Genomic DNA, 25,827 nt, shown 5'->3' with positions numbered 1-25,827 from the left:
CGGCACCCCTCTTAGGGGGGTTTGTTCCAATCACTTGTGTTTTGCGTTTAAGAGATCCATGGGGTTGTAACACTTGGTATCAAAGCGGCCTAAACACAGAAGGTATTGCGATGCACGGCGAAGGTCTGAGTAAGCTTTTTTGTTTTACTTTGCATGGATTTGCAAGATCCAGGTATTCTCTACACTTTTGTGCTAAGGTTGATTTGATGCATACTCATTGAAGGTATCTCACTACGCCATGCCTAAGTTTTCATCTCAAGAAAAACATTTATGCTTTTTAGGGTTTTTCTGACATGTTAGGTTACATGGATTCTAAGAGGGGGAATATGTGAGATTCATGTGTGTAAGGGATGTGCAGAAATCTGAGAGCTCTTTGTCATCCTTGTTGACTCTATGAAGGCTGTGCTTCTTAGGGTTTTTGTACCCTAGACATGTAAAGCAACATGTGGGCAAGGGTAACCTTGGACGTGCAGCCTTGGGCTGTACTGCGCACCAGACTGCAGGGCTGTAGGCGCATACAAGGGCATGAGGCTGGTTGCGTAGCCACTTGGTGGATCAGTTGGCAGCAGCAGCACATGACCTGTAGGTGCAGATTGACAGCCGACTGCTGATAGTGCAGAAACCTGGCATGAGTACGTTGCGCAGGAGCTGTAGTAGCAGAATTAGTTGGCGCAACAGGACAACCAGGCTGTTAACGCAGCATACAGGGCTGGTCAGCGCAGCAGAGGGAGAGAACCGCCAGGCAGCCAACAGACTGGGGTCAGTGCAGAGAGATGGAGGCCCGTGTCAGACAGCCGGAAGCCTCTAGGCACAGATAGAAGCAGACAGCCAGGAATTACAAAAAGCCTCGTGATTATTTTTTTGGGGGGTTTCCTAAAATTGATCAAAACAAAAAGCATCTTGTTTTTTTAGAAACACCTTCCAAAAAAAAGCTTACTTGGCCACTTTGGGGAGTTTCTAGAAAGGGGCGCTCTGTTTTTTTAAGGAATAAAGCTCGATCAAATTCATGATTTGTTGGTAACTCAAAATAGGCAAGATCAATGATCGTACATGAAAGTAATAAGTTATTACAAGTCGTCACAAATCTCGTGACTTGTGACACAAGAATTGCAATCAAAGCAATTGCCTAACCAAATTTCTTCATTGAGGCTTCCCGATTGGCATCTATCTATTCAAGACTAACAATGTTATTCCTCGTCGATGCACAAAGGAACTATTGATCATGACAACTATGCCGACAAAATTTAATTAGATAAGTGCATAGTATACATAGCACTATCAAAGTCATGCTATTGATCCTTCGCATCCTCTCCTGGTTCACACTGGGTAGCTTGCAATCACTAGAATCCCCACAAAAGACGTGGGTTTCCACTTTTTTAGCACACGGGTCACGGAATAAACACCAAAGCGCATCCGCAAGAGTTCATCTAAATAAACTCACAGCTAGCAAGACCAGTCAAGAAGGCTCTCTGGTCTCCCAAATCAATGGTCTCTATCATAAATTCTTCTCGTCATGGATTTTACCGAGAAGGAAAACACCCATCTACAAATGGACCCACTCAAATATCCAAAACAATAATCTATTAGATATTGTGTACTAGATGGGACACCAAGTTATATGTCTCCAAGGTGTGTATCTCTATCTGAACCCCCCAAGAGATCAACGTCTCTTGGTTCCCCTCCCTCAAATCACCCTGCAATGGACCAGATCTATTGCTTCAGATCGGTGTACCACGAGTCCGGGTAATCAAGGAAAGTTTTGGTCCATGTTGTTCAACTAAGGCATTACGAGCGCATACCAATCAAGAAGCTGTCAAAAAAATTTCTTCTTGCTACATACTCAAACAACTCTCTTTCCACCTATGTCTGCTCCTCATGGGTGTGAAGGTCACGGTACCCTCTAATGGAGGGGAAAGAGCCATTAGGTATCTGGAAGGAATTAGGAAGGAAAACTAGAATTGTTCCACTCCAAAGTAGAAATCTACTCGGATCAAGTCACTCTCCAAACAACCACCCCATAAAGTATGACGGCAGCGAAGGATTAACCCCTTGTGCAATGAGGTTGGTTTAGTTTTGGTCAGAGTTCAACCAAGACTCTGGCTACGTGTGTGGCAGAGCATAGATTGGCATGTTGAAGGACTGGCATGGATCTATGGGAGTCAGACCTTGGCCCCTGGCTTGGGGGTGGTTTGAAGCATAGAAGCTATGGTTGGGAGGTGAGCTAGCCTGCACCCCTCTTAGGGGGTTTGTTCTAATCACTTGTGTTTTGCGTTTAGGAGATTTTTGGGGTTGGAACACCCTCCCTGTTTGTAGGCCACTCAGGTTAGGATCCATGTCATTGGAGAAGAGGCCAAGGGAGGTATGGCCAAACATCAAGAGATGCAAACTTTGGAGAAGAGGCTGCTGTGGGAGGTATGGCTGTCCACTAATAGAGAAGACCAGCTCCTCTCAAGCTGTACTCTCCTTCCTGGAGATAGTGGTAGTAGGGTAAAATCTCCTCTCATACATCAATCGTTTGCTTGGGGAGACCCTACCTCATGAGCATCCATAAACTTGTCTGACCTTGCGACCTATTGGGGGCATAAATGTTTAGGAGGGGTTCTCTCCCAACATAAGAATTATCCACTACGGTTAGTTTGGGACAAGGGTGCGTGAGTTGACCCCTGCAGCTTTGGGAGTCTTCTTTCCGCCCTAAACACCATCCTGGAACAACCTTATGCAAAACGCAAGCAAGAGAGGTGGAGAGAAGAGCAGCTGACAGAGACATGTTCCCCTTATGTGCTGGCCGACAGCCACTTGAGTCCTCCACAAGGTATTCCTTGCCCATACTAGCTGCATGAGCTCCTGTATCTGGTTAAAAACTGGTTCTTTATCTGTTGCCCTTCAAGGATCAGCCTTGGGAGTGAGCATGCACATCATGTCTTGCACAGACAGCCACTGACAAGGGCAGGCAAGCAATGCAGAATAGGGTTGTTTGACACTGGATTTATGTGTGCAGGCATGTTTATGTTATTGGTGCTTACCTGACATGTGTATAAATCATGCTGAGGAGCCAGGGACACCTGGAACTATGTAACCTCGGGGTGTGTGCATATGAATTGTCGTCTGACATAGCTATGTGTTGTCTTGGACAAGGAAAACCTTTTTACTTATGTATAAATGGTAAAAAAGCCTTGTATTCCACTTTCTGGGTGAACGGGCAATCGAAAAGGCCACCCATGTCTGTCCTGTAGAGCATGGGCACCCATCTAGGTATTTTTAAAGTTTAAAACTTAGTTTTGTGAAGGCTTAAGGGGGGGAGGCTATTTTGAATAAAAGAAAAGCATTCAATCGCTTTTGTCTCCCTAAAAGCTCTAGGTTATTTTATTGTTTTAGTTAAAGCAATTCATATATATTTGGAGGCCCTTTTTGGGGAAAAAGCATGAGTGCCCATCTCTCTCTCTCTCTCTCTCTTCATGTTGTGACCATAAAAAAAGGGAAGCGCTCAGCTTTCAGCAGGCTGTACAGCATCTAGCCCTTGTCATCATCAACCCTATGCTGCCGTACTCTTCTGGCATCATCTTCTAGTGCATATGTGAGCCGGTTTGCTGCCCCAAAGTACTGCTGGACTGTACCCCTCTGCTGCCCAGTTTACTACCGCTGAACCAGGCCGTACAGCCATGTCATCAGCGGTACAGGCCTGGCCGTACAGCACTGACGTCATCTACATCATTAGTGGCTGCATGGAGACTTTCCGAGAGTTTTTGGTTCATGCGAAGACTCCCGGGTTTAGCTTTATCACTTGGCTGTCCCTTAGTTTTGCTGAGGAGCACGTTGGAACTTTGGAGATTTAGAGGGCCTGGAAGCCGACGTGACTTGTTGGTTTCAGGTTTGTTTTATCAAATAGTCACATGAGTCTCTTTGCTTGGTACGATGATGCAGGTCCATGATCCAATAAGACCACTCTGGGCTGCGTGTGGCACAAGGGTGGAGTGGACCACTGTGCTTGACACCGAGAGCCCGGGCATGGGCGTGGTGTGAGGGGATTTTTGTGCCCTATGCAAAGATGATGAATAGAGAGATGCATTGTATATATGATAGCTTAGGATGAACCTTTGTTGGCAAGGATGGTCACCATTGTTTGAAACCAAGCGGCTAGAACATATGGGTATGCTATACACTTGCTCAAAGGGACACGGTTCATGGAGATACGCATGGAGATCCAGAAGGACGTAGGCAACTGAAAAAGAAAGAGAATGGCCAAGTCGAAGAAATCGGCGGTGTCTTCTTCTAGGAAGGAAGGTAAAAAGTCTTCTTTCGGAATGTATAGAGAGAGTCGTTTTGGCTGGAGGTCGCAAGGACCCAATGCAAGGGAAAGAGATCGCAGAGGCGAAAGGAGAGACTTAGAGCAAAGAAGAACTTTGAGGAGGAAGCTGTCATTGCAGTGTGAGCAAGTGTGGTTTGGACCAAAGCAGAGGGAGTGCTTGAGAATGAGAGTCAACTGAAGGTTGCAGAGGCAAGCCCAGTAACTCTGATTGCATCTCTGTTGGAACTTGGTACAACCCAAGATTTGTCTCGACTGTAGATTGGTGTTTGAAGAAGAACATCTGTAGAGGTGGCTGTAGAGTCCAACAAGGTGTTTTGATGCTGTGGAGATTCTCCGTGTGTTTTTTAACTCTTTCGTTTGAGCCCAGGGTCTTAGGGTTGTTGAGACTGATTTGATTCTATATGCAATAGACAGAGTGCTTGGAGTTTGAATCCTTTGTGAGTGGATGAATGAGTTTTGTGTTATGATTGTGGTGATTGTGTTATTTTGATTGAGATTGTGGAGAAAAAAAACTTGTGAGTGAGGATCTAAAGTCTGTTGAGTCAGGTCTGAGTCAGATAGCATCAACTAAGAGTCATCAGTGTCCAACAGGGTCAGCTGAGTAGTCAAAACCAGCCAGCTGATGGTGTAGAAGGGTAGAATTGGTCCTTCTAGATTGAGAGGAAGCTATTTTGGGTCTAGTCTGATAGTCAAAAGTTAGTTTGAGTCAGTCAGACAGTTTATGAGCTGAAGGACTAATAGAGTCAATTGGAAGATAGTTGATGTCAGTTTAGAGGTTATAAGGCTGTGAGATCTAAGGTTTTGGAAGGTTTGTAAGCCTTAGAGGATACAAAAGTGGAAAGATCTGAGTCAAATCAGTCAGCTGAACTAGACAAGAATCAGGCAGTCATCAGCTAAAGGTTAGCTAAAGTGAGGTAAGAGGCCGTAGTGTTCAATCTTTGTAGAATCTGAAATGTTTGAAGGTCTGTGAGTGTCAGAAAACACAGAGGTGAGGAGGTCTGAATCAGCTGAATCAACTCAATCAAGCCTCAGTCAGATAGGAGTCAGCAGATAGTTTGCAGAAGGGTGCTGACATGTTTAATAGGGTCCTAGAGCTAGAGATTTGAGGATTGCAAGTTTTGGAGCAAGATCTGAGGGTCTAGAGGACAAGAATCTGAGAGAGGTCAGCAACTGTTAGCTGAATAAGATTACAGTCAGTCAATGATCAGTTGGGATTAGTTTAGGTCAGCAGGCTGTGAGAGGAGGTCAGCTGAGGTGTTAAAGTTGAAGAGCAGAGTTGTTCAGAGTCAGATCTGACCTAGGAGGACACTTTGGTGGGTCAGCTAATTCAGGTTGAGGAGGGTAAGGTGTCCGATTGACTCAGCAGAGATTCAAAGGAAAGTTGTAGGGTTGCTGTGTGCCCTAGGCTGGGTGTTTTCAGTGGATTGGATGCTATAGAGACCAGTTTCCAGATTCTGATTTTCTCTTTCCAACAGCATCATCTACTCCATGGAGAGGTGATGAGTGTGATTGGGGAAGTGTAGACTTCCCGGAGCCACTGCTTGATATCTGCTTTTCATCTTTATGAGGAAATCTGCCCATTCTTTAGGATGCCCTAGTGCTTGTACTGTATTCTCCTGTGTAATAGATATTACCACAGGGAGTGGGTGGGTGGCCTTCCAGCTCAGTGTGGTTTCTTATGTTTCATTTCTGATGCTATCTTTGTTGTCATGTGATGGTTCTCTAAATTGTGGTATTGTCTTAATCATTTGGTAAATACCTAGATAAATTCCTAAATCATCCCCACTGGGATTACAGCCTATCTGGCACACTGCCAGACCTACTAAAACCATCCAGCCACTAAGGCCACCGTCTAGTGTCTAACTAGGCCTATGTGTCTAAGTTGCTCAACCAGGGCTTCTTCTCATACTGTGGGCCTTACAAAACTTGAGCTAACTAAACCCATACAAAATAGAGTGAGGGTGGACATTGATATCCAACATAGGCTTAAGGTGTAGTTGGCCTTGTGTTAGTGTAACCTTGTGATTCACTTGTCAAAAATTTTAACTAAAATTGTCAATTCAAAATCAAGCAAAGTGTTTCTTAAATCAGCAGCTTCTTGTCAAAGAAGACAACGAGGAACATGTTGATGGGATAAGTTCACAGTGTGAAATCCTTTTATAACTTCTTGAATGATTATTTTTCAAGGCTACCTTGAGGGGAAGGGGAGGCAGAGGGAGTGTTTCACTGTTCAAAAACCCATTATATCATGTGCATAGAAAGAGTATCTATAAACCCCTTACATGCAAACCTTTGCCCTATAAAATGACCCTTTTCTTTACCTGACTACTTTTTCTTAATTTCAGATACTCCTTTCTGTATATTTCTGTAGATTTATTTTACATATATTTCTGTAGATTTATTTTACAAAAACCCCAATATTAGAAAATGCAATTATGGAACTCCTTATGTTGAACTCACATGCTATCTTATTGTTGAGTGGATGCCCATGAGGGGTATCCATGCAAAAAAGAATGAGTTTTATTTTGGTCTCCCTCGCTTGGGCCACCTCGTCTTGGCTGCTTGCTATGACCATTGGTATGGATTGGTATGGCTCCTCCTGTTGTCTGTCCTACACTAGCTGGCTTCAAATATTGGAAAGGAAGAAAGCATGGTGAACTATGTTGAAACCAGTATTGAAACTTGGTCCAATGATGGCTTCAATGAATAGTATGAATTTATCATACAAATCGTGCTCCCAATTTTTCAGCTGATGATTCCTAGATGCTTTTTGTTTGATTATGATACAGGACCTGTATGAAAAGATGGGAGTTGTTCAATTAAGTTCGCCCTTACATACTTCATGTGAGCGCTTGTTGGCAGAAAATAGCAGCAACATTGTTGACAAATCTAAGGTCGAGGAGAATTCTAAGCTCATTGATAATACAACAGAAAAGCATGCTGATGGGAATTCGAAAGGCATCCAAACCCCCCATCCGGAAGCAAGGAATGTAAGAGGAAGCGTGAGTGCAATAATTTGCTTTGTCAACTGCTTAGACATTTCAAATTCCAAAAAGAAAAAAGTACATGACATTATGTTGGTATCAAATATGAGTGATTCCAACATAAACAAGTAATGTGTGGTCTTAAAAAAATATTTGATGTTAGGTTGGCTTTTAATATGGGTGGAAAATGTTAGAAATCCTCCAACATAAACAAGTAGGGTGTGTTGTCATCATTAACTGGCATGCATGTTGCAGCTGACAGGAAGAAAGTAGCTGCTTTTAGGCAGTGTGGCAGAGCACTGTGATGACTTTGGCTAGAAGAAACTTAAAGCTAATTTGGTATCAGGCAGTAACTGTTACTCATTGTTGAGCTTGACTACCTTGTGATAGTGATAGCTCCAAGGTCTCCACTCAATCTTACCTTCTGTTGGTCACATAGGCAGGCTGTTCCCCCAAAATTTTACTGTATAATGCATGTATTTCCTCAATGCTATCCGCTTCGAGTCAAGGTCATAAAATGGGGTTATTCAACTTAATTGTGAGCTTGCTTCTTCTTGATCACACATAAGGTAATGCATTCTTTTAAAAAAAAAATCTTGAATAACAAAGGCTACATTGCATATGGTGATCCTCTAGAGTTTGTTTTCCTGTTGCAGCCTGTGTCATGGTTAAGCTTAGGTCTTATGTTCATGACGGGGGCCGGATTGATCTTTTATTTTGATCAGGAGAAGAAGCGGCGCATTGACGGTAAACCATTCAGTCTTTGAAACTTCCTCAAAATTTTACACATGCATTGCTATGAAAAAGTATTTGATCCATACAGCTTTCATACTTTGATGAGCTGCAACACCACCATAACAAACGATGAAGAAACTCTTGAATTGGAGCTATTGTGATAAAGGGAAAGGAGAGGGAACAGCTCTGGGGAAAAGAAGGCGAGAGATAAGTGGAAGAGAATGGGGGAAGCAGCAGGGAAAGTGTAGAGCAGTGAAGCAAATGTGAAGCAAGCAGTGACAGTGGAGGCTGTACATAGGGCTGAAAGCAGGCGGCAGGAGAGGGCAGTAATTGAAGGCGGTGGAGTCAATGGTGAAGAAAAGAGGGGGATGGAGCATGAGGTGCGGTTCAGAAAGCAGGACATAGGAGAAGCTGGTGGCGAGGTAGGGGGAGTTGTGAAGGTACAGAGTGCTGGCGGAGGCAGATGCGGAAACAGGCTGCAAGCCTAGAGGCTGTTTGCTACTGCATCAATATCAACAGTTGTAGAAAAAAAAGGGTGGGCAGGGAGTACCTGACACTGGGGGCTGCAGTTCAGCATTGTGGCCTCCCTGCCCACTCCAAATAGGTCAAGAGTCCTAAACAAGGCATGAATAAACCGAGTTTGTGAAAGGATCTGGAGGCCTTGCCTCTGCCCGTAACCCTGATTATGTTGAGCTCACCTTGTCTGCAGACATCATGGCCATGGCCTTGACTCTGTGCTGCCTTGCTTGGCTGTGGCACTTGCAGGTGTGCACGGCCGTGTCCTTGCCTGTGGCCCTAGCCAGTTCCACGACCTTGAAACTTGACTTACACTTGAAGTCTTCATGAGCATTGCCTGTCTTTATGTCTATTATGTGCTCACTGCATTAACACAGAATGTTTTTCAAGTTTTCTTGCAGATGGGCATTGATGGATGGGCTGTGTATGAGGTGTTTAATGAACTACATCTTGTCTTTTAAAGCAGCTGCTCGACAGGGTTCAACTGAGTCTAAGCCTGGCCCGGGGACAGGCAAAGCAGCTATTGGAGGTCCATTCAAGCTCATCAATCATGAAGGAAAGGAGATAACTAATGAGGATTTAAAGGGTAAGTGGACTCTGTTGTACTTTGGGTTCACACACTGTCCTGACATCTGCCCAGACGAGTTGCAGAAGATGGTGGAGGCCATAGACATTATAGGTACTTATGAGTCTCCAAAGAATGACATTTTCTTTGACCGCCCATGTAATTAAAGACACCCACATGAAGGTATTTTTTTAAAAAAATTTGCAGAAAAAAGGGATAGCCTACAGATTACACCAGTTTTTATCTCTGTTGATCCTGAACGGGACAACGTGGAACAGATTCGGGAGTATGTGAAAGGTCATAACATATATCATCAGCTCTGTGTCCTTCAACAGCGTTGTTGTGATTGATCTCCTCAACTTGGGATTGGTTTCCGTGCAGAATTTCATCCTAGGCTGGTAGGCCTTACAGGCAGCCTTGATGAGATTAGGCAGGTCGCCCGAGCATATCGAGTATACTACATGAAAACTGAAGAAGAAGGTTCCGACTATCTGGTTGATCATTCAATTATCATGTATGCTTCTCGTCATCCCTCACAGAAGCCCTTGAAATTGATCACAGGATGGCATTCCTTGTAAAGAGTTGTACACATTATTCACACACCTGGTTTTGTTGTCTGCAGGTATTTGATGGATCCCGAGATGGAGTTTGTGAAGTTCTTTGGTAAAAACTATGATGTCAATGGTTTGGCTGACGGTATCATAGAGGAGATCAAGGGATACAAATCATAGTGTAAAGCCCAGGCTCACATGCATGCATCATGTATATGGCATTCTTGGGTGGGCGATGCTAGGAGAAATGAACGGCCTAATGGGACCACATATACAAGAAGTTCCTAAACCTTGAGAGTGAATGGTAAAACATGTTTTTCCAAAAAATGGTGAGAAGCTCTTTGCTTGACCTCATCATACATATAAGGGAATTTTCAATGCTCCCATTATTTGTTTTTCTTAAATGAAGCTGGCAAGTTCATCCGCAATCAAAGTAGTGATCAGTTCATCTCTCCTAACCTTTGTTTCCTTGATAAGAATCAAGATTGGTATTGGTTTTGTCCTTTTGAATTGGAATACCATTTCTATTGTGCTTTGGATTTCTATTTTGACCCAATTAAACTTGTCATTGCTAAGTGTTCTTTAGATACAAGTCACACTGGCATATGTGTAGGCTGCCCACCCACCCACCAACCAAAAAAAAAAAAAACACAAATCCACATTCAATAATTGTAAGAATCAACAAACTTCAGCAATGAGTGAGAAAATGGATCTCTTCATCTTGAATCTAAGGTAAATATGGTGAAATGAAGAAAAAGGTGGTAATTTAAATATTTCGAAATCATGAGCCTCTCATTTGAAGGGGAAGAAGCAAATCTACAAGGAAATTCATCTGTGCTCATGCATCAAATGGAAAGATAGCATTGTTTTTAGGAGTTGAGGATTGGTTCATGTTGTGAACTTTGCTCTACTTTTTTAAAAAGTTGTCCAAACAAATTCAGTTTTAAAAGAAGTCTCGAGAGAGAAAACTGTATATAAATACTATGTGATAAAATGTATAGTGTTTTGAGCAAAGTCTTGTATAGGTGAGAAATAGCATGGAGCTTAGCGTGGTTATAATGCTTTGCTAGATATGTCAAACTTTGCGTATCTACTGAAGAATGTAGTTGAATTTGATGCATTTACATATGATACATGAATTTCAACATCCCATGGTGTATGCCAGATTACTTGGTTCAAGTGACTAAATCATGAAAAAAACAAGAAGCACTGCCTATGGAGGGGCACTCTTGTGTCTTTGGAGGATCTCTCGAATCTAAAGCTATCGAGTGAAGCATTTCCTTGGAACAGTGGGTCTCAAGTGTTTGGCTCATTGCAGTTGGATTGGTGTGCCTATGGAGAAACCTAGGAGACAAGGTTGTTGCACATGTGCTACTAATATATGGTGCTTGATCAATCGAATAGGGGCATCCAGGTGAAATCTATATGGTGGTTGTCAGCATGGGCCTCCATCCTAAATTGGATGAAAGACCAAGGCACTATGCACTGCAAACTCTTTATTAGGTTTTTGTGCCTCCTCCTCTTCATCAACATTGCATGGATATCTTTCAATCACAAGATTATTGATTTCCAGTCAAAAAAAGGTTTTGGTTGTGCTTCCTCAACAACATTATCATATTAACTTGGGTGTCAAGTTGTATTCTCACCCTTGTACATTTTCACAGTGGTACAATGGAAAAGGGATGCTAGTTTTGGTTCACATTTCACACATTACTGTAGCTATTACTATTCATTTGCTACAACTACCACTATAACTCTTGTGTCTTAATGAGGATGGTTTCCTTTGTATCTTTGCTTCTACCCTAAAACTATTTGGTGAACAATTGCTTTATTGATGTGAGTTGCCTTGCATCACTTAAATAGGACATTGGCACCTATCTTCCTTGGATAGTTTTTGTCCCTAGCTGTTTAAATATCCTAATTTTTGACTCTTGTGTGGGATGTTTCCTATGTTGGCCTATGCGTACTTATTACAACCCTAAATGATTCAGGTTATTTCTTTTAAACAACATAAATACTATGATTAGTTGAATCTTAACATCTTATATGCTTTTACAAAAGCAATATGCTATGATTTTTCATAGCACATAACTTTATACTCAACTTTATAGCACATAAATTTATACTCAAATTTCATAATAACAAATGAAGAGAAAATAATTGGATACAATAGATAGTAAATCTCCACACCCATGTACTTCTCTAAAGGGAGCTTTGATGGTTAATTATTAAGATAGAGGTTGTATGCTAATAGAAAGCCAACAAGTAAACTCATGCAATTATGTTTGATGAACTACGTAGAGAAGGGGCAAGCAATGCCTCTATAAAGGCTTGGATGTGCGAGGCATCCATAACTAGACCATGTTAGTCCACAATCATATTTAGTGGCATCATGTTCTCTGGAGTTGTAACACCATTAAAGAACCATTAGAAATTAGTACACAGTTCTTGCACATTTCACAATCTTGCAAGCTCATCTTGGGCTCCATAAATTTTGGATTAGGTGATGAAGAGTAAATTCTACCTACCCCATGTGTGGACTACTCCAAAGTAATGGTCCACTCTAGGTTATAGCCTATTGGCACTTTACATTGGGTGACCGATTGTAAAGTCTACCTACCCCCAGAGTGGATTGTTTTGAGATTATCATCCACTTTGGCATGTAGCCTATTTGGCACTATATCAAATTTTATCTAAGCTATATAAGAGTATTGAAGTGCATTTAGAACTCTTTATAGTAATGGAAGAAATGTTTGCAAAGGCAAACCATTCTTCAACCCCGATGGTTTGTGGATCATCGATAATGGAGCATCCCAACGCATGATTCGACAGATAGCCACCAAGAGTCCATATTGGTAGAAAATAGTAGGAATGATGCCAAATTCCCAACAAAAGGCATAAGGACCATTTATTTTGTGTCAACAAATGGTGTTCCTCAAAAATTTTCATAGGTCCTCTATATACCACATCTCGATGGGGCCATCATGGACTGTGAACTAAGGGTTGACTTTGATCGAGCTAGTGTAGGCATCTTAGATGATAGTGAAAATTTCCTTGGAAGAGGAACTATGCACAACAATCTATGTGAATTGTCCATCTTTTTTTCTTGAGCCGATGTGGTCAGCCGGTGTGTGGACACTAGTAGGCTATGGCACAACAGGTTGAGATGCCTAAGCTAAGATGCATAATTTTGGAATTATGGAGTACCTACCAACATTTTCAAAGATGTTTAATGCATTTGAGGATTTTGTAATGGGAAATAAGCATCAACAACCCTTTCTCTACAAGAGAGCAGCGATAGGGCTAAGTAGATCTTGTACATGCTGAACTTTGTGGTAAGATACATACTACTTCACTAGGTGGTCCTTTCTATTTAATGTTATTGATCAATGATTAGTAGGAAGATTTGGTTTTATTTTCTTAGAATAAGTCAGATGCATTTAGAAAGTTTAAATTGTGGCATAAGTTGGTCAAGAATAAGAGACAAGAAATAAGATGGAGAAGTTTTGAACACATAAATTTTGTGCCTCCTACAACGGGCATGGTGTTGACTTGGTATTCGGCCACCCATATCTAATGTTCATATTTCGCTAAGGTTAGCATATTACAACTTAGCATAAAAAAGAATCGGATTATGTCATTAGCCACAAGAGTTAATAAGAGATGCCACATCAAGAAGTGGTTAGGAGTTACACATATGTAACAGTTACATGAGAGGTAAGAAGCTATTATGAAAGTTGAAAGGTCACATGAACATGGCTATTTAAATCCCCTTTGTATGGAATGGATGGAATGGAGTGAATACAATACATTTGCTCTTTCCCCTTGATGTGTGTTTTGTAATGAGAGTCCCTTATTATGTGTTCTATTCATATCTTTAGCACCTTGTTTATGGGCTCAGCCAGTAAGCCATAAACACTTTGGTGATCTTGCAGGTTCTAGTCTATAATCCTGGAATCCTAGAATCTTATTCATTATGGTAGCACACTTTACTCTCCAATTTTCACCCATTTCTTCCTCACTCTCCCCTCTTTGCCCATTTCACTCCACCGCTCTTAATCTCAATAGGAAGATGAAGCACAGAAGCAAAAGAGAGAACAAGTAGCCCAAAGCAAATCCCTTCACAGCTAACTGAACCTTGCAAAAGAAGATGAAGCATAGAAGAAGAAGACAGAACAAGCAACCCAAAGTGAATCCCTTCACAACTAATTGAACCTTGTAAAGGAAGATGAAGTAGAGAAGCAGAAGAGAGAACAAGCAGCCCAAAGTGAATCCCTTCAAGGCTACTGAACCTTACAGAGGGCATCTAGAACTTTTATTCAAAACTTGGGTGAAATTTTTTCTTCCACTTGTTTCTATTTTTGTCTCAGAAGTGCACATTTCTACAAAAGTGGGCAGCAGTACACAGGGCACAACTCTTTATACAAGTGTCAAATTGACCTATAACTGTCAATCTAATCTATAACTTCTCTTCAGATTTCAAGTGCTTAGTGCAATATTTTTTGAAAGCAACAGAGGTTACTATGCCCTCCCTTGTAGCAAATCAGAATGGGAAATAAAAAATGCAAATATTGATGGGGAAAAGGATCATGAGGCCAAAAATTGCCAATTCCACCCATGTGGGTATTGCTCGCAATATCTGTACTAATCAATGTGCATTGTCCTAGGATTAATCCAACTAAAGAGGGCAATCCTTTTGGAAGAAAATCTTTTCACTGAAGATTATATGAACTGAAACATATGGCTCATCCATACGAGTTGGGTGATTGGAACGAAACCCATTTGAAGTAAAACAAGGTAGGAAGGACTCATAGATGGATAATATGCATGGGGTTTGCGATTTGAAAAAGAGATTAAGAGAAATTATTCATCATTAAAGGAACCAATGGTAAAAATATATAAAAAACGCAGAGCATGATATTTTTTTATACATATAAAATCTTTTCAAAATGGATAATTGGGCAAAATGTTTTGATCATTTTATTATAGGGGGTATAAAATTGGCCAAAATGATTAAAAATTAAAGATAAACAAAACATAAATGTTCTTTATACATGTGGCTACATTGAAAAGAAACTATGTAAGTGCGTAGAACTTGAAAAGAGCTACGTGCCTACATAAAAACTTTCCAAAATGGATAGCTGAGCATAACGTTATGAGCATTTTACTACAAGGATATAAAACTGTTCAAAAATGCCTAAAAGTTAGCATTTTTAGGAAAATTTCTAATCATTGATGAGACTTAGGATTGAAAACTTAGTGATATGAATGGAAAGAGAATCAAAAAAGATTTTTGGCTACATAAATTCTTTAAGAAAAGAATACCCAAGCAAAGAGTAATACCGGTTGAAAGTAGGGGGTTAAATTGCCAAAATTGCACTCCTCTCTCTTTTCATGAGACTTCAATTTTAACACTGCCACTTGCCCTTAATCTCATTGATGATTCAAACTAGAGAGTAAGGGTTAACACTTCTCAGTAGATAACCTAAGATTTACCCATGGTTCCCAAAGTATTTCCACATGTACACTACTATATTAAAACCATTAGGCTCACTAAGATAATAACTGCTTATTCCCCTTACTTTGATACATCAAAAGATCCAAGATTTGGTAATGCATGAGAAGCTTATGCTAAATGAATACATCGCATGTAAAGTGAGTTCTTGAATAAGAGAGTTCTTAAATAAGAGATTATGAGAGAATGGCAATGAATCAAGAATGCTCTAATGTGGAGACTTCACTCATTGATTTGAAAGGGAAAGGAGAGCTCCTTTTATGGATGGAGAATCACCCTCTCTCACCTTGTTACAAATTACAAAAATAAAAGTTTATATCTCTCTGTGAGACATAAGGCCAGATGTCACTATCGATTATCCTTTGTGTGGCTACTTTTGACATGTGTCTCCTTGAAATATTTAATCAAAGAATCCTTGACTTGGGTGATAAGATCTGACCCCACCTTGAGCCCACATAAAGGCCCCTCATCTACACATGTTGATGAAAGTATCAGTAGTCCACATAGGACTTCTAGAATTATTCTTTGCTATTATGCATCCTTCATTACCCCTCTACATGCTCTCCACATGCCATTCACAAGCTTGCATATGTTTGGTTACCATCTTCTTTGAATAGAGTTACCAAGACATGTAAGCATAGGGGCCACTTTTGTTTCCACATCACTAGACTAAACAACCATACCAAAGTATTTATAGAGCATACCTATAGTATTTACAATGTGCACATTGGCATGTTATAAATACCTATAGTATTTATAGAGCATACCTATAGTATTTACAATGTGCACATTGGCACGTTATTACATAAAACCTTGGGAAACATAAGATATTAAAAGGTAAAAGCTATTGTTGTGGGGTAGCCACCAAAAGCCGTGCATGACATGGTAATTCCATTGCTACCATAATCTTCTTGAACAAGCTTTTACTTTATTATCATTGGCAAAACCACCAAAATATATACATAAGTTAAAAATTAAAGATATCAAACTTTGCTATCACATCTTTCCCCCTGTCAGAGTAGATCCCCATTCATGCTTGGGGTATGTTGATCATAGTGTCCAAGGGTAATCTTTAGCCTATAATCATTGGCACATCGAAGAACCTCCTGGCCATTTGTATCTTTTGAAATATAGATGTTGTTTTTAAACTTTTGCTTTGTCGAAAGAGGCTTCTTATCTAGCCACTTCTCCACACGGTCTCATCAAAACTGATAAGCAAGATTCCTTGCTTGAGTTTTGGTTTCTTTTTTGTGAGTGTCATGCCTTGCCTTGCACCGTTGTTATGTCACCTCCAACCACCCCATCTTGAGCCCACATAAAGGCCCCTCATGTAAAACTATTGAAAGTCCGTAGTCTACATAGGACTTCTAGAAGGATTCTTCTCATGCACACATGTTGAAAGTCTCCTTAGTTCACATAGGACTTCTAGAAGGATTCTTATCTATTATGCATCCTTCCTCACTCATCCACATGCTTCTCATGTACACATGTTGAAAGTCTCCTTAGTTCACATAGGACTTTTAGAAGGATTCTTATCTATTATACATCCTTCCTCACTCATCCACATGCTTTCCACATGCCATCCATAAGCTTGGCATGCACTCATTTTAATAGAGTTGCCAACCAGGACATGTAAGTGGAAGGCCTACTTTTATTTCCACATTATTAGACTAAACAACCATACCAAACTATTTATAGAGCATACTTGTGGTATTTACAATGTAGACATTGACACATGAAATAAAACTTAGGAAATACAAAATATTAAAAGGCAAAGTCCATTATCGAGGTAGCTGCCAAAATCCACCTTTGTTATTTTATTATTGTAGGTGTTGCAATCTTCTTAGACAATCTTTCACTTTATTGTCATTGTGAAACCACCAAAATATATACAAAAGTTAAAAATTAAAGATATCAAATTTTGTTATCACGTCACTATCTTAAAACTTAGGAGAATGATGGAGAAAATAGAGCAAAATGATAACTTAGAGTTTGATAACGAGGTATCGAATGAAGAATCCAAAGTTAAGGAGGCATGGAAAGAAGAGGAAGACCAAGAGAGCCAAGTGGTGTCTTCAGATACACCTAACCTGGACTATCCGACTTGCATTTATTTAGATTCGTATATCTCTCACATGTATGTGATAGTGTTTTATAGGTTGAGGATCCAATCAAAATGGATTGGAATGAGATGATTTACGATGATGTTATGTGTGATAATTATGTGATTACATGTAGTGACATGATTTTTGATGATGCCTATAATAATGACATGGTTCCTCATGAAGAGGATACTCCATGTGACGTTGATTTTATGACTCCAATGTATATAGTGGTATAGTTGATGATGACACCCTATATTATGATGATGTTATGTTATATAATGCCCATATGGATGATAGCATGCTGCAATCAAATGTTTCAATTAATGTCGTAGGTTTGGATGCTATGGTATATGATGCCCATGTGGATGTTAGCATGCCACAACTAGATGGTTCAATTAATGCCATAGGTTTGGAGGCTCCCATTGATGATGTTTACTCTTGTCATGATAGTATGCATAATGATTCTAATGATGATATGGTTCCTCATGATGATATTTTTCTATGTGATGATGCTTTGGAAAGTACCTTAACCATGGATGATGGTTCCATATGTGATGATGTCATTGCCCATGATCTCATTGCTCTAGTTATTTATGATGGTTCACTAAATAGGGCTCCCATTGATCCATATAGTATTGATGATCTTGATTGCGAGGATGATATAATTTTGCACATTCATGGTCAGATGTATGATAATGGTTGAATTTGTGAAGCCTTACCACTTGATGTTGTTTCATGGGATCCAACCATGTTCCATGATTTGGATCCAACTATGTTCCATGGTTTGGATGATTCACTATTGAAGCTCTGATGACTTATGATCCTGTTACATATACTTTTATGAAGCTATGGAACATGCTTTTAGTTTTGATGATGATTTCAAACCATACTGATGATCTAACTATCTAACTGTTCAACCATCTAACTATCCGACCGGTCTAACCATCCAATCTAACCATTAGACTATCCTGACAATCTACCCATCCAATAATCCAACCATCCACTCATCTATTGACAATTTAATCACGTCTGACAATCCAACAATCCAACCATCCAGCCATTTATTGACAGTTTGACCACATCTGACAATTCAACCATTCGGACAATCCAACCATTCAACTTTTCCAATGTGATAGTTCTTATTGTTGTTTTACCCCTACCACTTGAGGCAAAAGTGGTACTACATGCATCACTTTGATGCTTCCAAATCACCCTTCTTGATAATCTAGATATGTATGCTTGGAAAATAGTTCTTGCACTATTTGGAGGGTTATGTACATGATTTTGTTTTTTTTGGACCCAATGGCATGCACACCATCTTTTCCACCATATGATGCATTTTACGGCACTTACTTCAACATCCAATTGTCAGGCATATGCTCTTGCATAATCACACCTCCTTCACAGAGATTTATAGGTGGCATCAACTTGGCAAAAAGCCAAATCTATTATGATGATGCCATTTCTCTAGAATATTCAAAGCCGCCGCATGCTTTTGCAACAAAAAGGATGTTCTTTTAGTCATGAGAAGAGCACAAGTTAGATTCTCAAAGGCCAGAACAATAGAAGTAGAACTTAGAAGAAGTCATGATTCAACTAAATTGACTAAGGAAGGATGGCAAAGAAAATAACTGATTCCAAATCTACAATGTTTAAAAAAATTATTCCTCTAGATTAAGGGCCAAAAGAAGGGTTCAATTATTACTACACCGTGTCCACCGAGCGTTCCAAGTGCTAGCGAGAGAACATGCCCCACATGTTCTTTTATAATGGGTAGTATGGGGTGAAAAAAGGCAATGTTAGGCAGGGGAAGGGGTTGACACAATTGGGAGTAGAAAAAGCCTTATAAGATTGGTATTAGAGGAACTCATGTTTTCATGTTACTCTTGTCACCTTGAGCCATACATGTACTATCTAGAATGCAATGCAATGGTCTATTCTAGAGTATGTCCTGTTGTGTCTATGAAATGTTGTTATGCTCTCACTTTGTTAAGTCTATATGCATGTTTCTACTAGTAGTAGTCTTGATGGATTGTGGTATGTGCTCTAGCTATCTTTCCATAGGGACCTTCTGGATTATTAACTTCCGTAAGGTCCCCCCTAGGATGAAGTTAGTTCGAGCATGTTCTGAGCTCTTATCCTATTGGGTACAGTCGGTATAATGAATAAATTTTAGTATGCACATGCACATGGGGCATGGAGCTATTAGAAAACATGGATCTAGAGATCTCCATGGCCATGGAGGTGATGATGAAGAAGGTGAGCTAAGGTGGATAGAAGTGAAGGGAAATCATCGTGAGAGTGTGTGTGTGCTAATGAATATCTAGACTTAAGTTTAGTTAGGTTACAAGATTGAGTCTTGTAGTCATAGAAAGAATTGAGATGTGATTGCTTGATTCATTACTTGGAAATGACCCCTTCTATATGAGGTGATCACAACTTGGCTTTGTTAGCTCATGTGGGATATTTCATACTTGTGCATGTAGTTGTTTGCTAGACTGACACTCACTCCCTACCTTCCTTGTGCTCCATGGCACCATATTTATGTGGATGTGTATATGGAATAATGAATGCGAATATGTATGTGAATGGATATAAAGTCGATATGAGCGAATGGATGAGATGAGATGTCATGTGAATCAGAATGTGAATGAATAATATAAGATGTGAACGAATGAGATGTAATGAGAAATGGATGTGATGAGTCGTAATGTAAATTAAGAAAGATAGGAATAGATGTTATGTGAAGTGAATGAATCTGATGTGATGGGATGGAAAATGATGTATCTGGTCAAGAATGGATATACATATGATTCGGATTTGGGTTAAGTTATATGGATTGATGTGGAACAATCTAGAAAGACGTGAGTTCATTATAGAAACTGTATTTGTGAACTGTTTGTAAATGACTGTTTTATGTCAAGAATGCTGGGGAAGCATTTTAATTGTCTTAAGAATGTGGTCGTGGAGACCTACCTAATAAAGTTGCAACAGCTGACGGAGAGTCAACGGCGGAGGACGTCTCGCGTAGTAAAGTCGGCCAAGGTCTTGACCAGCCTCAGTTCGATTTAAATGGTGAGCTTCTGGTACGGTGGATGAGGGACCAAGGAAGCGGCCTATAAGTGAAGCGTTAGGTGACCTGCGCGAAGGATCCTAGAGGGTGCTGACTGTCAGGTAAAAATTTGAAAGGTGTTTTTGGTCAGTATACATATGGTGCGTGTGGTGTGTGAATAAAATTTGCCCTGAATGCCCTGGCAAGTGTACAGGCCGAGTGGTTTGGTTGTGAGCTAGTTTATGCACGTGTTTTGTTTCCCGGAGCAGACGCTGGAGATCTGGAGTTTTATTGCAACTGTGTGGTGTGCGGATGGTTGCTAAAAGTAGAGCACCGAGACTGGCAAATGTCGTGTTTGGTAGGTTAATGATGCTGATGAAGGCTATGGGCAGCTTTTGTATTGAAAGCGTGGGCGCCGTATATCAAGGTAAAGCAAGGTAATGGAGGCATGTGTGGCCATCATTTTGAGGCCTTAAGAAAAACAAAAATAATATATGCATGATGTGGCCACCTTATAAATGGCCACGTGGAGTTCTTTGTGGTTGCCAGCAGAGCTTCGAGAAGGTGGCGCCGCGTGAGAAAAAGGAGAGAAGGGTGCAGCTACAAAAAAAGAATCAGGCTGGCGACCTGGTGATCGTGGTCCAGAAGAGAGGTGTGAGGCGCTCGAAGGGTTCGTGAGGTGGCCATCTTGAGTCGACTAGTGTGGCTCTGGAGTGCGTAGCTGCTAGCGCCAAAGGCCGGAAGCCACTGGGTGGACACGCATAAGAAGTGCTGAAGGTTACCGCTTTGAAGCTGAGGGTCGCCACGACTGTGATAGGTAAAGGGAAAAAAACCCTGCAAGGGTTGGCGATACAGGCAGGTTGGCAAGGGTGAACATGGAAGAAAGGAGGAAAGGGAAGGGTCCCAGGTTTTTGGATGGTTGGTGTAACTGCTGTTCGCAACACCACGGAGAGAGGGTGCAGACATCATGATTGCTGCAGAAGGACTGGTGATGGGCTGGCACTAGTGGTCGAATAGTTGACCAACGTGAAAAGGATTAAAGGCCGCCTGGTACAAAGCAAGGTGGATGAAGGCTGTGGACGCTGATGTGGGGCGCCCTCTGGTGATTGTGCAGCTGTGGACGTATGGTGTGAAGGGAGCTGCTCGCAGCCAGTTCTGCAGAGAGTCTGAAGAGAGTGTTGGTCGCCAAGGGCACAAAGGGCCGACAGAGGATGATGCTGAAGGGCCGATAGCGCAAGGCACAAGGGTTGCTGGTCGACTGGGGTGACTGGCTGCCAGCGCAAGAGGAGGAGCCCAGGTCAGTTTGCGAGGTGGAAGGGAGGTCTCTGGGGTAACGTTGGCCGCAAAGGAGGGTTTGGGTTTTGGATGTGTAGCGATTGGCTACATAAGTGAAAGAAGGTTCTAACTGTGGAAGCAAAAAAAGGGACTGAAATGATGTGGCTTTGGCTGGGGATGCAAGAGAAGGTGATGCTGTGTTGAGCAGTGGTTCGTGGTGCTGAGGATTGTGCAGAGGCTCAAAAGGTTGGCGAGGCTGCTGGTCACGACACACAGAGAGTGGGAGCTGCTGAGTTGAAGGTTAGCTGGTGTGGGCGCCTTCTGGAGAGAGTAGCTGGTTTGGTGTGGGCGATGATTGCAGGCAGTGCGTGGATGCTGACCAGAGAGAGAGCCTTGGTTTTTTGTGTGGATTGGATGCAGAAGAGGTGCTGATGTGTGGGCTGGGGAGATAGTGGGGCTCGCCTACAACACTTGGCAGGTAGCAGCTAGAGACAGAGAGTAGCCGGGCTATAGATAAAGTGAAGAAGGGTTGCTGGTGTGGGCGCCCTCTGGAGATTACAGGGACCGGGAGACAGAGGCTTGGTTGTCAGACACAAGGGTGTATTCCCTTGGCCAGAGTCCTTGTCCTTGGTGTATTTGTTGAGTTTGTACATGGTTGGTGCTTTGTATGTTTTCTGCTGGATAATCATCTGTTTATTGGGGTTTTGAGCTGTCCTTATGGTGTGGGTGGGTGGTGCATGGTGAGAGAGTGTTCCAGCAAGTGGCTGGTGGTGCCCCATTTGTGGTAGTGTTTCCAAGTTTGCGAGGTGGAAGGGCTATAGAGGCAGGTCTTTTCTTTCTTTTTTTCACCTCACATCCTTCTGGTGCCCCCAATGAGGATAACTCTAGCGTTGTGCTTTGGCGTGTGTTCCACTGCGGAGTTGCTCTTTTCTGGCATTGTTTCACTGAGGAGTTGCTCAGGCATTGTTTGACTGAGGATAGCTCAGGGATTTCTCTTACGAGGGTGTATGCCCTAGAGTGAGAGATTGAAGGAAGGTGTTTCTGTTTTTGCTTGGGATTGGAAGTGAAGTTTTGGGATCAAGATGATGTCTTACCCAGAGTTTTATGGTAGCCCTAATGAGGATGTGGCAGACTTCTTGGAAAGGATGGAGGTTGCATGCATAAGCAACCATATTAATGAGTCGGTACAGGTGTTGCGGCTTCTGAGCATCTGTTTGAAAGGGGATGCAAGGACCTGGTACAGGGCTTATGAGGAGTCATTGAGGGTTGCTGTTCCACATCTTGATATGACTAAGAATGGATTAAAGACAACACTTAGCAACAGGTTCAAGAAAGTAGAAGACCCCGACAAGGTTTGGCATGAGGTGCAAGCTCTGACACAAGGTGAGTTTGAATCAATAGATGATTATATGAAGAAATTTTCTTTGCTATGGGAGACTCTATGCAGGGCTTTAGGGGAAGACCAGGTACCGCCTGACATGATGAAGAAAAATAAGTTTGTAGCTGGACTTAAGAGGAGTATTCGCTGGAAAGTGGAATTGAAGAAGCCCAGGTCTTTTGAGGATGCGGTAGAAATTGCTAAATCAAAAGACTGGAAATTGCAACGGATGAATCAGCTGGGGATGATTCCAGTTGTAGCACAGCCGGAGATTCGTAGAGTGGAGGCTACACCCATGAATGCAGTGATTGAGAGGATGAAGCCCACTGAAGCCCAAGCTATGCAAATGGTGCCTCAAGCTAGTTAAGGAGTACCTATGGTTCCTGCAGGTTCTGATGAGGGATTGCGACAGGATATGAAACACAGATGGTTGATCTTATGAAGAATTTGAGCTTAAATTTAATGGGAAGTACAGGTGGTGGACGTGGTAGAGGCCGTGGCAACAATCATGAGGGGGGAGATGGACAAGCAGGGTATGGACGTGGTTGCGGTAGGGGCCGTCATTTCATTCCTACATGCTGGAACTATGGTGAGCTTGGTCATCTGAGTGCAGATTGTGATAAGCCTCAACGAATGGGTGGTGACATGTACCCACTACCTTCACAGCTAACTTGATAGGTCAAATGATTATGGTATTGATATCAGGGATCAAGCAGGCCCCAGTGGAATCACAGTTGAGGAGAAAGGTAAAACTAAGGTGATAGATGTGGTCACCCTTGAGAAGACGAAGGAGGCAGAAGCTGATGTGATGCCCTTGGGAAAACGGATGCCACAGGAAAGGGAAAGCAGGGATGCTGCAGGGCCCAGCAAGAAGAAAGGTAAAGTGAAGGAAGGAGAAGATGTGAAGGTCAAGCAGAAGCGGAAGTCTCGTAGGAAGTTTCAGGTAACTGATTTTCCACTATAGTTTGCAGGAGGACATGGCTGAAAGGAAGGCTAACATTACTTTTGGGCAATTGATAGAGTTAGCTCCTAATTTGAAGCGTCAGTGGAAAAGACTTGTGAATCCGAGAGAGAAGGAGCCTGCCAAAGGGATAGTGACTGTTCTATCTGTCCAGGAGTTGCCTGATATATGTCCTGTGGTGAATGTGTGGTATAAAGGGAAGAATCTGGGAGAGGCATACATAGATGGTGGTGCACAAATTTGTGTGATCACATTGGCAGCTGTGGAGAAGCTTGGTCTTAATTTTACTGAAGCGTCTGGATTTCGTATTCGGTTGGCCAATCACCAGAAGGTCAAATGCTTAGGTATGATTAAGGAGTTAGAATTGCAAGCTTTTGATGTAAAGGTGCTTGTGGATTGTCATGTTATGCCTGCAGGAATGGGTGCATTCCCCATCATTTTGGGAATGGGTGCTTGTGGATTGTCATGTTATGCCTGCAGGAATGGGTGCATTCCCCATCATTTTGGGAAGACCATGGCTGAGAGCAGTGAAGGTTGTTCAGGATTGGAGGAAAGGGGTCATTATTCTGTATGATAGGAGAGGGGATAAGAAGCAGTTTAACATGGATAACCAGAAGCCTGTCAATGATGAAGAGGAGAGTGAAGCTGATTCGAGTGATGATACGACTAGTAGCACCACTACTAGTGATGAGGGAACAGAAGATACTTCATCCAGTGAGGAGGATGCAGAGATGGATGCCCTGGTTATTGATGAGGAAGTGCTTGCTGATGAGGTTGCTGAACAAGAAGAAGCCATACATGAGGAATGCGAGGAGGTACAAGTGGATCATGAACAAAGGTATGCTTGTGATGTGAAAGAGTCTGTTTTTGAATCTTTGGATGATGAACCTGTGTGGGATGAGTGGGAAATAGACAGTCTACAGGATGATGAGCCTGAGTTGGAGCTGGATGACCAGATGTGTATTAATGTTAAGAAAGCCATGACCAGAATTGAGGCTATGAAGGAAGAGAAACATCAGAAGGCTTTGAATAATGCTGCTGTTATGGATGAGTCTATGGATGCTGTAATAGATGAATTTCTTGGTGGCCTTGATGAAGATGAGGATACAGGGACTGAGGTGGATGCTTTGGCAATGGTGCCTTTCGAAGGGGAGTTTGTTTTGCTGGTGGCTGGTTTTGATGGTGATGTTTCTTATACTGATGGACAGGAAAATGTCATGGTACAACAGGTCTTTTTTGATGAGGCTTTCATCAATTTTTACCCTCAGCAGGAGTTGCTACACTGGTTCTCCGATATTGGTGTTGATCATATCAGGGATTTTGGGATTGAGATGAGGCAGAATGGTGTGTATGTGAGAAGCTTTGTTTCCAGAGGTTCTGGTGATATGTTGTGGGATATGGGATGGAAAATTATGTCTGTGGAAGATGACAGAGTTTCTTGGATCATTTGGAACAGAGATGTGTTGGTTACCCTATATGATGCTCAGAGAATTGATGGAGGGAAACGTGGTCATATGCTTTCTGCTGATCATAAATGATTCAGCAGGCTAGGGGCTGGGCAAAGTATGTCAGGTAAAAATTTGAAAGGTGTTTTTGGTCAGTATACATATGGTGCGTGTGGTGTGTGAATAAAATTTGCCCTGAATGCCCTGGCAAGTGTACAGGCCGAGTGGTTTGGTTGTGAGCTAGTTTATGCACGTGTTTTGTTTCCCGGAGCAGACACTGGAGATCTGGAGTTTTATTGCAACTGTGTGGTGTGCGGATGGTTGCTAAAAGTAGAGCACCGAGACTGGCAAATGTCGTGTTTGGTAGGTTAATGATGCTGATGAAGGATGTGGGCAGCTTTTGTATTGAAAGCGTGGGCGCCGTATATCAAGGTAAAGC

The 25,827-nt window shown here is 41.8% G+C and overlaps 1 protein-coding gene across 10 annotated transcripts in view; it reads left to right on the top strand.

The window, feature by feature from the left end:
* Positions 1–10,115, top strand: part of LOC147604147 (cytochrome c oxidase assembly factor HCC1-like) — a 39,689-nt gene extending 29,574 nt beyond the window's left edge. For 4 of the 10 annotated variants that reach the window (XM_086795333.1, XM_086795331.1, XM_086795326.1 and 1 more), the window contains 6 exons: positions 7,096–7,308; positions 7,947–8,037; positions 9,005–9,220; positions 9,314–9,403; positions 9,488–9,620; positions 9,729–10,115. In XM_086795333.1, the coding sequence (XP_086651459.1) occupies positions 7,111–7,308; positions 7,947–8,037; positions 9,005–9,220; positions 9,314–9,403; positions 9,488–9,620; positions 9,729–9,837 (837 nt within the window). In that variant the 5' untranslated portion in view covers positions 7,096–7,110 and the 3' untranslated portion in view covers positions 9,838–10,115. The remainder of the gene's footprint in view (positions 1–7,095; positions 7,309–7,946; positions 8,038–9,004; positions 9,221–9,313; positions 9,404–9,487; positions 9,621–9,728) is intronic. The other 6 variants (XM_086795332.1, XM_086795328.1, XM_086795329.1 and 3 more) reach the window with 5 other exon arrangements.
* Positions 10,116–25,827: the final 15,712 nt, after the last annotated feature.

Source organism: Cibotium barometz, chromosome 62 (genome assembly GCF_041138505.1).
Source record: "Cibotium barometz isolate CiBa-2024 chromosome 62, ASM4113850v1, whole genome shotgun sequence".
In the NCBI taxonomy this organism is placed as follows: Eukaryota; Viridiplantae; Streptophyta; class Polypodiopsida; order Cyatheales; family Cibotiaceae; genus Cibotium; species Cibotium barometz.
This window is presented reverse-complemented; position numbering and strand designations above follow the sequence as displayed.